Source organism: Capricornis sumatraensis, chromosome 14 (genome assembly GCF_032405125.1).
Source record: "Capricornis sumatraensis isolate serow.1 chromosome 14, serow.2, whole genome shotgun sequence".
Classification (NCBI taxonomy): Eukaryota; Metazoa; Chordata; class Mammalia; order Artiodactyla; family Bovidae; genus Capricornis; species Capricornis sumatraensis.
In genome coordinates, this window is record NC_091082.1 from 44,398,960 (window position 1) to 44,415,469 (window position 16,510).

At 40.3% G+C, this 16,510-nt stretch overlaps 1 protein-coding gene across 2 annotated transcripts in view; it reads right to left on the reverse strand.

Annotated features, from left to right (window-relative positions):
* The window catches only part of NME7 (NME/NM23 family member 7), a 242,786-nt gene extending 226,560 nt beyond the window's left edge, over window positions 1–16,226 (reverse strand). For both annotated transcript variants that reach the window (XM_068985859.1, XM_068985858.1), the window contains exon 1: window positions 16,113–16,226. In XM_068985859.1, the coding sequence (XP_068841960.1) occupies window positions 16,113–16,115 (3 nt within the window). In that variant the 5' untranslated portion in view covers window positions 16,116–16,226. The remainder of the gene's footprint in view (window positions 1–16,112) is intronic.
* Window positions 16,227–16,510: the final 284 nt, after the last annotated feature.

Here is a 16,510-nt window from a genome sequence, read left to right on the forward strand (position 1 = left end):
GAAAATTTATTCCATTCTTGGGCTAGAAATCATTTGATAAGACAGAAAATTAGAATATAAATGGTATCTGTACGTTTTTGGATCCAAAGAGCTGTTGCTAAGGTCATAACAAGTATAGCAGGCCTAATCTTATCATGCCTTTATCCCACAGCCACTGCACCCCTGGGCCTGGAAGAGAATGTGCTAACCAGTCTCCATGTGTCCCTCGAGACCTTCACTCTGCTCTTTTTTAACCTGTGCTGAGTTGGGCCAGCCAACCAGCATGAGCTTCACCAAAGGACTCTCTTGTCTCTGGACTTTCACATGAGTCTGGCCAGTGGAAGGCAGTGACTAAAGATCAAAGGAAGAAAAGTGAAGATTTTTATACTCCTAACTTTCTCCCTTTTCCAGATGACATTGGCCAGTTGCTCTCCTCTACTGAAGGCCACAGCTCCTGCCAGTCCATCCTTCCATGACAGCTCTGCCCTGGTAGCTCTCTCCTTTTGCCCTGGGGACAGCCCTATAGGTAGTACTGGCTCCCTGCAGCTGCTAGCCCCTCCTTCTTATACTGAACCATTTCCCCTTAATTCTGCCCATACCTCTATAGTTATTCTCTTCAGTAAACTTTTCAGTTATCCCAATTGAATATAAAATATCTATGTCTGGTAGGACCTAGAATGATACGTTGGGATAGAGGTACTTCTTGCTTCACATTGCCAATTCCAGATAACTTTACTGGGGGTGGGGGAGGGGACCTTTGGTTACTTATGCTTTTGTTGTCATACCTAAGGTTTTGCCTAACCCAAGGTCACATATATTTATCCCTGTATTTCCTTCTAAGGGCTTTACAGTTTTAGCTCTTCATTTAGGTCTATAATTCACTTTGATTGCTTTTCATTTAGAGTCTAAATGTATCTTTTTTAATATGGATGTCCAATTGTCCCAGTATCATTCGTATTTGTGTGAATTCTTTCTTCATTTAATTGTATTGGCATTCTTGTTGAAAATCAACTTACCATAAAAGGTTTATTTCCGGATTCTAATCCTGTTCCACTGATCTCTGTGTCTAGCCTTACACCAGCACTACACTGTCCTGATTACTGTATATTTAAGGTTTGAAACCAGGAAGTCTAAATCTTCCAGTTTTAGTCATTTAAAACTGTGTTGACTGTTCTGAGTTCTTCACATTTCCATATCAACTTAGGATCAGCTTTTCAATTTCTACAAAAATGTCTGCTAGAATTCGGTATGGACTACACTGAATCTATTTACTTTCAGGTTTCTTTTTTTTTTTTAACCTATTTACTTTATAGAAAATTGCCAGTAAAATTATATTGATCTTTCCAATCCATGAACATGGAATGTCACCATTCATTTAGATCTTAATCTTACAATTTTACTCAGCAATGTTTTGTAGTATTCAGTGTACATCCTGTACTGCTATTAAAAAAATGTCTAAGTATTTATTCTTTTGATGCTACAGGAAATGGAACTTATTTCTTAATTTCCTCTTTAGATGATCCATTGTAGTACAAAGAAATAGTTGATTTTTGTATATTGATCTTGTATATCGATCTCATATTCTGCAACCTTACTGAACATATTAGTTACAAAAAAAGTGTTTTGGTATTGGGTAGGTGGGTGGTAGACTTGGGATTTTCTACATATATGATTATATCATCTATGAATAAAGGCAGTTTTAATTCTTCCTATCCAATCTGCATGCCTCTTTATCTCTTTTTCTCTCACCTGACTGCAAACGACTAAAACTTCTTTTACAACATCATATAAAACTGCTGAAAGCAGACATCACTCTCTCTTATTACCTATCTTAGGAAAAAAGCATCAACATTTTCACCATTAAGTATGTTGTTAGCTATAAGTTTTCTGTGAATCTCCTGAGGAGTCAGGCTGAAGGAGTTTCCTTCTCCTCTTAATTTGTTGAGAATTTTTATTATGGATGGTACTGGATTTTGTAAAAGTGTTTTCATGTCTTCTGATGATCATGTGGATTTTCTTTTATTAATAAGGTGAATTATACTAGTTAATCTAATTTTTCAGATACAATATCAACCTGGCATTCTTGGCATAAATCCCACTGGGTTAGGTTGTATAATCCCTTCCATATGTTGCTGGATTCAGTTTACTAATATTTTGTTGAGGATTTGTATATATACGTTCACAAGGAATACTGGCAGTTATCTTTTCTCATAATGTCTTCCTCTGGCTTTGGTATAAGGGTAACACTGGCATCACTGGATGAGTTGGGAAGTACTTCCTCTTCTATTTTCCTGAAAGGTTGGTATTAATTATTCTTTAAATGTTTGATATAATTCACCAGAGAAATCATCTCGGCCTGAATTTTTCTTTGTAGAAAGTTTTTTTTTTTAACACTAATTCAATTGCTTTGCCTGGTATAGGTCTATTCAGATGTTCTCCATCTTCTTGAGTCTATTTTAGTAATTGTATCTTTCAAGAACTTCACTTGGTTCATCCAAGTTGTCTAATTTGATGGCATAAAGTTGTTCACAGTATTTCACTATAATTCCTTTAATTTATGGAGGGTCAGTAGAGATACCTTCTTTTTCATTCCTAATTTTGGTAATTTATATCAATACCTTTGGTCTTCTTTTATTAGTCAGTCTAACCAAAGTATTATCTGTGTTAATCATTTCAAAGAAACAATTTTTGGCTCCATTCATTTTCTCTGTTGTTTCTCAGTTTCCTATTTTATTGATTTCCACTCTAAACTTCATTTCCATCTTTTTTCCCATCTTAGGTTGAGTTTGCTCTTATTTTTGTTTGTCTTATTTCTTAAGGTAGAAGCTTAAGTTACTAACTTGTAACCTCTTTTCCAGCATTTGCATTTCCCCTTGATTTCTTAATGTTCAAGTACCTTGGGTCTTGGTCTTTGAACATCTTGTTTCTATCTATATTCACTCTCCTAATGATATTGTTTGGTCACATGGCTTTAAAATATATCCATATACAGACAGCTCTCAGGGTAGACCTCTCCAAATTTCAGGGTCATGTAAGCAACTCCTTCTTACCTTAGATATTAAATAAGTATCTCTAACTGAATGGGCTCCAAACTAAACCCCTGCTCCAGCCCCTCACCAAACTTGCTCCTCATCAGTCTTCCACATCTCTATTAATAGCAACTCAGTCCTTACCATTGCTTAGGCAGTAACCCAAGGGTAATCTTTTAACTCCATCCCTGACTCACTCTTTCTCTGAAACCTCAGATCCATCAGGAAACCCTGTTAGCTCTAACTACAAAGGATATACACTGAATCACTCCACTACCTCCATTGTAATCACACTGCTCCAAGCCACCATACTCTCACTTAGATTACATCTAATAAATGGTCTCTCTACTTCCATCTTGACCACTGCCCTTCACCACATTCTATTCTATTTTTCTATTCTCTAAGAAGCAGTCAAAGAGATCCTGTAAAAATATAAGCTGAACCACCTTACCACTCCTCTTAAAACCTGCAGACTCAAACACTTCCTATTTCTATCAGAATAAAATCAACCCACTTTCAATGACCTGCAAACCTGGCCTCCAGTTACCTATCTGACTTCATCTCCCACAACTATCACTCTTGCTTACGGTGCCAGAGCCACACTATTACTTGAACACATGGCATTCTCTACCTAAGAGCCTCTCTATTGGCTGCCCTACTTCCTGGAATACTTTCTCTCCAGCATCTGTTTGGCGTATCATTTCTCACTCTCCAGTCTTTGCTCAGCTATCATCTTCTCTGGTAGACTGACCCTGGCCACTTCCCTGTCAATTACATTCCCCATCATTACTAGCACTCCCAGTGTTCATCACCCTGACCACTTTTTCCCTATAGCATTGAACACCTTAAAATATTATGCATATTATACTTAATATGTTGATTATTTATTATACATCTCCCTCAATAGAATTTAAGACCTCTTAGGTCACGAATTGTTGTCTGTTTTGTTCACAGATGTAGTCCAAAGGACTAAGTATATGCATGGCATGTAATAGGTGTAACTAAATATTCGTTGAAAGAACAAATTAAAAAAACAGAACTTATCCACTGGCTATTATCAAATAAGAAGTTATTCAGGCCTGAAAAGCTGAATTTATTTATTCCTCCATTTATTTAGCAAATATTCAGTTTCTTCTCTTTGCCAGGCACTGCGACAGACAATAGGGATATTCAAAACTGACAAGGCCCTGTTGACATGGAGCTTGCTCACCAACTTTCTGTCTCTCCTTGTAGCATGTTTTCAAAAACGGTGTGATTCCTGCAACAATAAGTGCTATAAAGACAAGGCAATGCATAAGTAAATGTGTTAATGATTTGAGACACAGCGCTAAGGAATCTTCCTTCAACTAGAATATAAAGCAAAGCCCTCTACGAGGAGATGTCATTTGAAGTAAAACCAGGATAAGAAATAAACCATTCATGCCGAAGTCTGGGGGAGAAATATTCCAGAAAGACAAAAAGTACGAAGCCTCAGTGGGAAGATGAGGCTTGGTGAATTCATGGGGTAAAAAAGTCAGTATGACCTGAAGGTGGTGGGAGAGGGGCAGATAAGGTGGGAGGGCATCCTGATGCTATTGTGGAGGCTCTAAACCCACTGTGACCCTTTTAGCAATTTAGACACATCCTACAATGTTATTTTTCTATCACCTTCTTTCTCCTGTGCTCCCTCTTCTATCTTCTACTCTTTTTTCCTCTAGGGAAAATGCCAATGGCACTGAGTGCCAAGCTTGTTCCTTAGCAGACCTGGTGCTTTTACACAAATCAGGAAAAGTGCTTTCCTTGGAACATTTTCTGTCATCTATTAGAAAAATAAACGTATCTGCAATTCACTCACAGTTGTAGAGTGCACCATGCACAGAAGACTGCAGTGGCCCTGGCTACAGAGACAGAGGAGTGTTGCTCTTCACAAACCAAACTGGATCCATGTTTCCTCTGCTTCAAATACTGAATGCTACAGACGTGAAACATACATGTAGCTTTGCAAACATCGTAATTATTACTATTGAGTATTTCTACAGTTGGCTACTGATTCTGTTAGCTTTATCCTCATGTGGAAAGGAATGAGTCTGAGTATTTTGGAGTATCAGTCATTGAAGAAAGTACTACATGCACACTCAAGTGATGCAGATTCAAAGGGCTATAAGCAAAAATGTACTTCTATAAAATCAGCAAGTGTTAGACGTACTGATCATCAGAGAGTCTATCTGAAGAGATGCATATTAGGATAATCCTCCCTACTGTTTAGAAGAGTTTTTGCCTACATATTTCATGTGACTCCTGCATTATTTTAATTTAAATTTAGTAGTTTACTGTTTAGGGCTTCTTTTAAACAGGACAAAGGATATTTTGGTGAAGTAACAGATTCTTCAGAGAAGTCACTTTCAATTTTAATCCCCAAGAAAGCCCTTCTTTTCATCTAGGTTTCAGTTTCCTACTTTATGAAAAGGAAAAGTGTGTGTCTTCATGAGAAATAATCCGTGATACTGTGTTCTTTCCAGATGAATGGTATTCGTATACCATATCAATAAAATTAAAATGAATGAGCAACTAGTAATATCCATAAAACTATTGTTCCCCAAAAAAATGTATCCCGTGATTAAGCAGCGCCACCTAATGTTCAATGTGGATTTCAACATATCCAGGCCATGCAGCCATTTGACAAACACCCCTCAGTCGGAGCCCTGTAATTAATTCTATATTAAATCACGGTCATTTTGCAGAGGCCATAACTATCAAAATATGAATTATGACTTTTGAAGAAAATTTGTATCACACATATGCTCTAGGAATTGAGTTTTCAAAAAGGAAGAGCCTTCCCTTCTCTCTATAGTTATGAAAAAAAAGAGGAAGAAATTTATTCCTAAAAAATTTAAACACCGTGACCCCAGCTGAAGCAGACGAGAAAGAGTTCAGGTTTCCAGGTTAAATAGGTTCAAATCAGGGCCCAGCCACTCAACAGCAGCATAACTTTGGGTGTCTTTTAACACTGAGACTGTTTCCCTCCATGAAAAGAACTTAATTTATTTATAGTAGGCCTAAAATAAATGATTGATATTAGTTACTAAGAAAAGAAGGTTTCCCATTCTGATTTACAAGTTAATAAGTTAACTTAGTTTTTACTAGATCCTCTTTCAGTCATCAGGGCTTTAAGAAATATTTTAATGAACAGATAATACATGCCAGGTCAACAATTTCATTTCTCTCTAATTCCTTCCATAAAAAGGATCTAATCTGAGCTCTTTTTTGATACTTCCCCCAACTAGTCCCAAGTAGACTTACAGCATACTTTTTTTAGTCACTGAAGAAATAATCAGGTTCAAACAACAACTCTTATGAAAGAAGAATAACATCCACTGAATTCTCTTCATTTGCTTTCTAACATCTAATACATTACATTCATGTGTGCTCAGTCATATCTGACTCTTTGAAACCCCATGCATTGCAGCCTGCCAGGCTTTTCTGTGCATGGAATTTCCCAGGCAGGAATACTGAAGTGGGTTGCCATTTCCTGTTCCAGGGAAGTTTAAAAATTATTGTTTGGAATTGTTTAAAATCCCACTGGAGAAGGAAATGGCAACCCACTCCAGTGTTCTTGCCTGGAGAATCCCAGGGACAGAGGAGCCTGGTGGGCTGCCGTCTATGGGGTCGCACAGAGTCGGACACGACTGAAGCAACTTAGCAGCAGCAGCAGCAAAATCCCATTATGTGACATACGGGGTTTTAAATAATTCAAAACAATAATTATTTTAAATCCTGTTAAACAATTTCGAGAACATCTTTCTCATGACATTAAAAAAAAGAAGGGATTAATCTGGTATGTGTGTGTATATGTGTTTGTAAAAGAATTTTTTTTAAAACCTTTGGACTAATATCATCAAACTTCATTAATCTACCTTTGCAGTTCTCCAAAATTAAGTCTCTTTTGAGCCTAATCCTTCTTCCCTTTCATATTACAGATTTATTGTTTGTAGAAGTGACAATTTAGTTGTAACAGATAGGAACAGTCTCAGGACAGCTCAGTGTACTAATTAGGAAGGTCTTTCAAGCACAGCATTACTGAGGACCTTCATGGACCAGGCCTAGGAATGTCAAGGAGCGTAGTAATTAAACCCTGCTCTCCAGGAGCTCACTCTCCTCAGCACATTACTGATCCTCTGAGAGCCAGAAGACAGATTACAGAGGTAAATTCCCAATACATGTCTTTGAAAGTGGACGGAGCCCCTTCTCCACCAGTGCTGTCTTCCCAGAAGACCAGGCCTTCAGGAAGGAGCAATGGGAACCATAGAAATGGCAGGAAGAACAGGCAAGTCAGAGATCTGGCTACTTCTCTCTCTCTCTCATGGCCTTGGAGATTTCTCTCTTTTCTCTCCTGGACTGTAGATGTCTGTCCCTCTCCCTCTCTCTGGGTCCTGGATTTCTTTCTCTCCCTCTCTATCTCTTCACTTTGGATAGCTTTCTCTCCTAGAGAAATAAAAAGGATATTTAGGAAAATGAAGAATGCAAAGGGATATAAGTCAGTGTAAAAAAGATCATAAAACAGAACTGAAGTTGCTATCCTAATACTTACTGATATGCTATTAACTAAATAAAGCTTGTAATTCCTTCCCTTATTTAAGAAATTAGAGGACTTTCTTGGTGGTCCAGTGTTAAGAATCTGCCTGCTAATGCAGAGGACATGGGTTTAATCCTTGGTCCGGAAAGATTCACATGCTCTGAGGGTAACGAAGCCCATGCACCACAACTACTGAGCCTCCAAGCCTAGAGCCTGCACTCCACAAGTAAAGCCACCAAGTGAAAAGGTTGTGCCCCATAACTAGTGAGTAGGCCCCACAAGCTGCAACCAGAGAAAGCAGCAATGAAGACCCAGAGTAGAGAAAAATAAATAAATAAAATATTTAAAAAGACAGAAATTAGAACTAATGCAGCATGGAGTCAGTCACATCTACATCCGGACGTGCATACAACATCTAGACAAGAGCACAGTATGGCAGCAAGAAGGGCTTGCTGAGCAAGAAATCACATGCACCTCTGAGTACTTCCTAACTTGAGCTTCCCCATCTACAAAATTTGGATGTAAGGCTAGATCAGTGGTTCACAAGCATTCTACTTTGTTTTCACCAAAACTTACAGTAATAACTATAATTTCCACCAAAACCAATACACACACACACACACACACACCCCACAACTGAAGAAAAGTTCTATCAAATAATTATCCTCAGAATGTGCAATGTACTGATATGTTACTTTTGTAAAAGCAAATCGCTATTCACAATTTAGAGTTCACAATCCACCAAAAGGTCTCAACCTCAGTTTCAGAAACAAGAGTCTCTTTCAGCTCTAAGGGTTTATGATTTCATATCACATAGAGCTTATATGATCTGGCCTCAGGCTACCTCTCAACATTTCTGCTCTTTTCTCCTTCGCCCTCTCTGCTCCAATCTTACTGGCCTTCTTGCTCATCCCTGCAGGCTCCCACCTCAGAATCTTTACCCTTGGTATTCCCTCTGTCTCTTCTGCTCCACTGCTAGGATTACCAGGGTTCTCTAAGCATCACTGCATTCAGCTCTCTGCTCAAATGTTAGCAAGCGAGATAAGCTTCCCTGACCACCCACTAAATACCAGTAGAAATAATACTACCTTCTCCACTCCTTTTCCCATAATCTAATTTTTCAGAGCACTTATCAATAATTAACACTACATGTTTTTTTTTTTAATTGTGTGACTCTCTATCCCCAAATTTTAGCTCTATGAGGGCACAACTTTGCCGGACATTGCTACATCCTGGGTGCGTAGAACACTATCTGGCAAATAATAGGAACTTAAAAGTCACTGTTGAATGAGTTAATGAATCTAGAGTTCTCTCTTAGAATAAAACAGCCTACCTCATGGCTCAGCTGATAAAGAATCTGCCTGCAATGTGGGAGACCTGGGTTCGATCCCTGGATTGGGAAGATCCCCTGGAGAAGAGAATGGCTATCCACTCCAGTATTCTGGCCTGAAGAATTCCATGGGGTCACAAAGAGTCTAACACAACTTAGCGACTTTCACTTCACTGTTTTGAGTTTGTTCAAATCCATGTCCATTGAGTCGTTTATACTATCTAACCATCTTATCCTCTGCTGTCCCTTTCTCCTTCTGCCTTCAATCTACCAAAGGGACTCGAAGGGAAAGAAATTCAGTGGGAAGTTAACGTTCCTTCTTTTCTACTATCTTTGCAGAGCATTATTCTTCTTCCTTGAATGTCTGTACTTCTCTGCTCTCTACAGATTTTGATCTTCCTCCTCACACACAATTTCTATTTCTAAAGGACACTCTGAATTAGTTTAGACTTTTAAATGCCTTAAACAATGGAAAACATTATATAAACATCAGGCACTATCATTATTAAAATTGCAGCTGTGCAATGCTTTATCAGGAGCAGGTAAAGAATCCACCTGCAAGGCAGAAGACCCAGGTTCAATCCTTTGATCAGGAAGAGCCCATAGAGAAGGAAATGGCAACCCACTCCAGTATTCCTGCTGGGGAAATCCCACGGACAGAAGAGCCTGACAGTCTATAGTCCATGGGATCACAAGAGTCAGACATGACTTAGTGACTAAACCACCAAGATGAAAAAAGGTGAAGAAGGGGAGGGGAACCAGAGTAACTGGAGGTGCTCCTCTAGGTCGAGTAGACTAGGAAAGCTTCTCCCATGAGGTGTAAAGCTAACTAATCTTGTTTCTAACTGATACTCCTGCATACTGATTAGTCCCTCCTGTCTTCCTATGCTCAGTAGGTCTCTATCTCAACACCTGTCAATAACAACAAAAGTAATAAAAACAGCTAACATGTATTGGAAGCTTGCAATGGATAGAGCAAGCTAAGCATTGCATTAAGTGCATTAAGCTAAGCACTTTATCTCTTTTAACTGTAACAGTATCCCTATGAGGGAGCTAGTATTATTATCATGTTCACTTTACAAATGAGGAAATTGCATTCTTCTTAATATTACAATGTTACCGTATATCATGTTTCTCTCTTCCCTGCCTTTCTTCTTCCTCCAAGACAGTGAGCTCCTTAAGAGAGAGATCTGGTCTAATTCATCTTTGTATCTCACATTTACAGCACGGAGCAGGAACCCAACAGTAAGGCAGAAGAATGAGTTCAAGAGGCTCTGCTCCACTTCTAAATAACTACTTAGTAATTCAATTTTGGTTCTAAAAATGTTCTGATGATGCATGCCTGACCTATGTGTATAGCGAGAGATAAGATAAATTCTCAAGGTCATTACTAGATTTTAAAAGGAAATTCTGAGAAAAAGTGGGCTTCCCAGGTGACACTAGTGGTAAAGGAACCCATCTCCCAACGCAGGAGACGTAAGACACCCAGGTTCAGTTCCTGAGTTGGGAAGATCCCCTGGAGAAGGGAATGGCAACCCACTCTAGTATTCTTGCCTGAAGAATCCCATAGCCCTGGCGGGCTACGGTCTATAGCGTCGCAAAGAATCGGACACAATTGAAGCAGCTTCTCAAGCATGTACTGAGGAAAATTGAGCATGTTATTATAGGATCCATTCTCCCTTTGGAGATTAAATTTTTAATTAATTATGAAAAACACTCAAATATCTAAGATGTACAAATATTCACCTTTCAGAGATTTGGGTACACACAGTAACACACTCAAGAAACTACTTAAAGAGCAAGATGGTTTACTAAAAATGATAGACCCATACTTGCCACTAGATGGAGGGATTTCCCATTTTTCCAAAGCCCTATTTCTGGGCCTCTTTAGCAAGAAACCGGAGAAGGAAATGGCAACCCACTCCAGTGTTCTTGCCTGGAGAATCCCAGGGACGGGGGAGCCTGGTGGGCTGCCGTCTCTGGGGTCGCACAGAGTCTGACACGACTGAAGCGACTTAGCAGCAGCAGTAGCAGCAAGAAACAGATTAGACCTGAAAAGGGCTCCTACATATAGTTTCACAATCAAATCACTGCATAGTAAAATTTCAAGACTACCAGTAATAAAAGTACATGTTCCCAGCTAATCCATTTAAGCTGGACAGAAATTTATGGATCTCAAGATCTAATATTTGCTAAATACATATCATTCATGCTTAGCTGTCTCTTTCCCAAAAGTTTGTCGTTGTTTAGTTCCAAAGTTGTGTCCGACTCTTTCGCAACCCCATGGACTGTAACCCACCAGGCCCCTCTGTCCATGGGATTTCCCAGGCAAGAATACTGGAATGTGTTGCCATTTTCTACTCCAGGGGATCTTCCTGACCCAGGGATGGAACTCCTGTCTCCATGTCTTCTGCACTGCAGGGGGATTCTTTACCACTGAGCTACCAGGGAAGCCCCAAAAGTACATAAGAGCTATGAAACTGGATTAAGAACTACACCTGCCATCTCCCATTCCCTCCCTTTACCCTGACCTTTTACTATTTCTTAGGAAAATGAGTCTATAACAGTAATTGAGGAAGATGCAATTTAATATATAAAAGGAAAAATTTTAAATATCCACAAAATTGAACAGTAACACAACAAAGCATGCCTCTGTACTATATCAAGTTAGAGGTTAAGAGAAATAGACACACTGGCACACTGCTGTGTGTGTGTTAGTTGCTCAGTCGTGTCTGACTCTTTTGCAACCCCGTGGACTGTAGCCCTCCAGGCGCCTCTGTCCATGGAATTCTCCAGGCAAGAATACTGGAGTGGGTAGCTACTCCTTTCTCCAGGGGACCTTCCCAACCCAGGGATCAAACCTGGGTCTGCTGCACTGCATGCAGATTCTTTACCATCTGAGCCACCACGGAAGACCATGGCACACTGCTTGTAGAGTACAAATGGATAATATTTGGAATCATCTTCTCTATTCTCTGTATACACAACAGTAAATAAATTGATGACTCTGCTATATTCTTTATCTTATCTTAAACAGCATGTATGGGAGACAACCTTAACTACAGTTGCCTATCTCTGCTTCATGAGATAAAGGTGGTTCTAAAATCTGAAACCTGAACCCAATTCTGCTACTAGACGCTACAATAGTAACAAACCAGATGCAGATAACTTAATTGCAATGACAGGAAGCCACACCAGGAAACAAGCTCCATCCTCAGTTGCTTATAGCAACCATCAGCTTTGATAGAGTACAGATGCCTGTGGCCAGAATGAACAGAGAAAGGACATCTGTTTCTTTTTCTAAAGGCCTACTCTTTCTCATAAAGGACTGACAGCAACTGACATACGAGAAAGATTTGGATGCAGAAACTTCAAAATTCTACTCTAGTCAATTTTACACTTTCACTAAATTCAGAGTTTTTCCTGCCACACAATAAGATTGTCACCGATTCAAAGGAGGAAGAAAAAATCTGCATCCCTTGAGATTTCAACTATCTTACCATTTATAGTGTGTATTTCTCAAAGTATATTATATCTTGAACTCTGTGGATCATGACGTACAGTAAGAAATATATTCTACATCATAATCCAGTACATACAACACACATAGAATTTTTTAAAGTTTCATGAAAGTGACCCTTACATGCAATAAATACAGTTAAAGTCTACTTCATGTGTCTTCTTTTTTAATGTTGGCTACACACCACGAATTAATTTCATGACCCAATAATGGGTTACAACTATAGTTTGCAAAACACTGCTAAACTTCGTTCTTGTGGTTTACCCTTTGCCTACCTCTCTACTGGCATCTCATGCTATTCTCTACCGTATTCCCCCCACACTGCTTCACAATCTAGTTTCTATTCTTTGTTCACATTAAACCTTAAGATCAGAGCTCAAAGCTCTTTTGATCTGTTGTTGGTACAGTCTAGAATCTTCCCTCAGATCACTGCACCTTAATATTCAGACTTGAAGACAAAAGTCACTGCCTCAGAGGAGCCTTCACTGACCACCCAATCTGAAACAGCCACCACACACACCTCCAGCCCGTGCAGAGAGTGCAGGGAGCAGTTCACTGCTCTTAGGGTTGTTGGAAAATCTGAATGGCAGGCACCAAAAAACAGTATTTTGCAAATGTCACTTTTCATCTCCTTATGATTCTGTACAGGCTTCCCTGGTGGCTCAATGATAAACAATTCAACTGCATGCAGGAGACACGGGTTCAATCCCTGAGTCAGGTACATTCCCTGGAAAAGGAAATGGCAACCCACCCCAGTATTCTTGCCTGGGAAATCCCATGGACAGAGTAGTCTGGCGGGCTACTGAGCCCATGGGGTCGCAAAGAGCTGGACACAACTGAGTGTCTGAGTACATACTTCAGCTGTCACAGAAAAGCTAAATAAAATAAATTTTGAGGAGAAATTACTGGATTTGGCACTTAAAAGGCCATTCAAAATTTAAGCAAGAACAACGTCATGATATCAACAACCTCAGATATGCAGATGATACCACCCTAGTGGCAGAAAGCAAAGAGGAACTAAAGAGCCTCTTGATGAAGGTGAAAGAGGAGAGTGAAAAAGTTGGTATAAAATTCAATATTCAAAAACTAAGATTGTGGCATCCAGTCCCATCACTTCATGGCAAATAGATGGGGAAAAAATGGAAAGAGTGGCAGATTTTATTTTCTTGGGCTCCAAAATCACTACAGAGGGTGACGACAGCCACAGAATTAAAACATGCTTGCTCCTTTGAAGAAAAACTATAACAAACCTAGACAACATATTAAGAAGCAGAGGCATCACTTTGCTAACAAAGGTTCATATAGTCAAAGCTGTGGTTTTTCCAGTACTCATGTATAAATGTGAGAGTTGAAGCATAAAGAAGGCTGAAAGTCGAAGAATTGATGGTTTTGAACTGTGGTGCTAGAGAAGACTCATGAGAATCCCCTGGACTGCAAGGAGATCAGACCAATCAATCCTAAAGGGAATCAGTCCTGAATATTCATTGGAAGGACTGATGCTGAAGCTGAAGCTCCAATACTTTGGACACTTGCTGCAAAGAGCCAACTCACTGGAAAAGACTCTCATGCTGGGAAAGATTAAGGGCACCAGGAGAAGAGGGTGACAGAGGATGAGATGGTCAGATGGCATCACTGACTCCATAAGCATGAGTTTGAGTAAACTCAGGGAGACACTGGAGGACAAGGAAGCCTGGCGTGCTGCAGTCCACGGGGTTTGCAGAGTCAGACATGACTTAGTGACTGAACAACTTCACGAAGCTGTTAGAGAGGAATTCAGACAACAGAGTTTTGAGGATGCAAGTGAACAAGCAGAATTTGCTAAAAATGGAAGCACTATGCTTTCCAGCAGCTTACTTATAGGTGGGGAGAATAGATAAACACAAGATGGGGAATGGGCTTTTGTTTTATTTCATTTTCTTGAGATGTATGACTCAGACACTGAGGAGAAGGAAATGGAGAGGAAGAGGCTGAAAGTACAGGAAAGGAGAACGATAACCCGAAGCAAAAAGTCCTGTAAGTAATGGGAGGGAATAAGATTTAGAGCAAAAATGAAAGCATTATCTTTCAACACCTGTTTCTATAAACTAGAAACAAAAGACCCAATGATGGGTAAAAAGAAATATCAATATATAGGTTGGAGACTTGGGGTTAAAGAAATTGACCGTTAGACTCTGTCATCTGGTTGGAATGGAGGGAAAGGAGACAGGGTTTTTAAAAGTGAAGGTTTGGAAAGGGATTGGAAGGAGGAGGGCAGAGACAGACTGGGGTAATAAAATGGGTTGCTGAGTAGTAGTGGAGAAAGAATGGGTAGTGGGAGAGTCTCTGATGTTAAGTTCATAACTAAATTCATCTGACAATGGACATCCTTCTATCCTCCAGTTCCTTATTTGTAAATGTTTAAAATGTTTGGCCATTAAGTGAATACATTAGAACCCTGGTGTTTTCAAACATGTGACTGAATTAAAATCATCCTTAGGCTTTTAAAAATTCAAACATGGAGCCCTATTCCTATTTATTCAGAATTTCTAGGGATGAAGCTCTAGCAAGTGCTGCTGCTGCTGCTGCTGCTAAGTTGCTTCAGTCGTGTCGGACTCTGTGCAACCCCATAGACAGCAGCCCACCAGGCTCCCCCATCCCTGGGATTCTCTAGGCAAGAATACTGGAGTGGTTTGCCATTTCCTTCTCCAGTGCATGAAAATGAAAAGCCAAAGTGAAGTAGTTCAGTCGTGTCCGACTCTTAGCGACCCCATGGACTGCAGCCTACCAGGCTCCTCTGTCCATGGGATTTTCCTGGCAAGAGTACTGGAGTGGGGTGCCATTGCCTTCTCCAAGTGAATTTTCTATAAATGATCTCCAAGTGATCTTGAGGGGCATTCTTGTTAAAAAGCACAGAACTAGAAGGTAATCAACTGGCTAGAAGAGAACTAATGCAAAATACAGCTATTACTAAATGGCCCTTAGACAGTGTATGCGACAGTGGTTGACCACTCAAGAAAGCAAAGACTTCAGAATAAAAGGATATTCAGATCAGTAATGAGAAAGGAGGGCTTCCCAGGTTGTGCTACTGTTAGAAGAACCTGTCTGCCAATGCAGGAGACTCGAGAGACATGGATTCGATCCCTGGGTGGGGAAGATCCCCTAGAAAAGGAAATAGCAACCCAGATCCTGTATTCTTGCCTGGGAAATTCCAGGGAAATCCCATAGACAGAGGAGCCTGGCGGGCTACAGTCCTTGGGGTCACTGAAGAGTCAGACACGACTGAGCGCGCGCGCGCACACACACACACACACACACACACACTAGCCAATGAGAAAGTAACATACACACCACAACACAGTGTTAAATGAAGCGCGTTAAGGTGAAGCTGAGAGCTTCGAGGAAAAAAATGATTAAAAATAAAAACATTTTACACGTCTATTCGAAACAATGTCTCACCTCAAACTGTTAGACTCAGAGTCTTACCCCTAAACTTTCTGTCACATTACTCTCAAGGCTTAGCAGTACAAAAGTGGGATTCATCGTGCTACAAAAAACCGGGAAAAACAAGAAAACTGCAAGGACGGCGCCTGGAAAGGAAGAAAAAGAAAACGAGGTGACGAGAGAAGGGACGCGAACTCCTCTCAGGACCCAGACGCCCCAAGACTTGGGACGCGACGTATACACGACCCCGGACCCTTTCTTCTGGCCTCGCCTAGCACTCACCATAGCCTCAGGATCTTAGCACAAGGAAACAGGTATCTTTTCAACAGGAAGGAACCAACACCAACGCCAGGTTACTCCGGCAACAAAGCCCCGCCTACTGCCGGACTCTAGCGGGGCGGCCAGTGGCCCGCCCCTTCGTCTCTATTGGCTAGGAGTAAACCCACCTCCGCCCGCTCGGTCGACAGTACTGCCTCGTCACTCCGTCGCCTAGGGTGACGGAACACCGCCTACCTCTTTCCGTGATCGTCACTTCCGTTTGATTGACAGGTGACCGGAAGTTGAAGCTACTACGTGGCTAAGGTCCAAATAATCTACATTTTTAAATAGTTTATCCAGTTTTCACTTACTGAAGTCTTACACCATATGTTCTGTTACTTAAGTTTAAATGCATCGCAGAA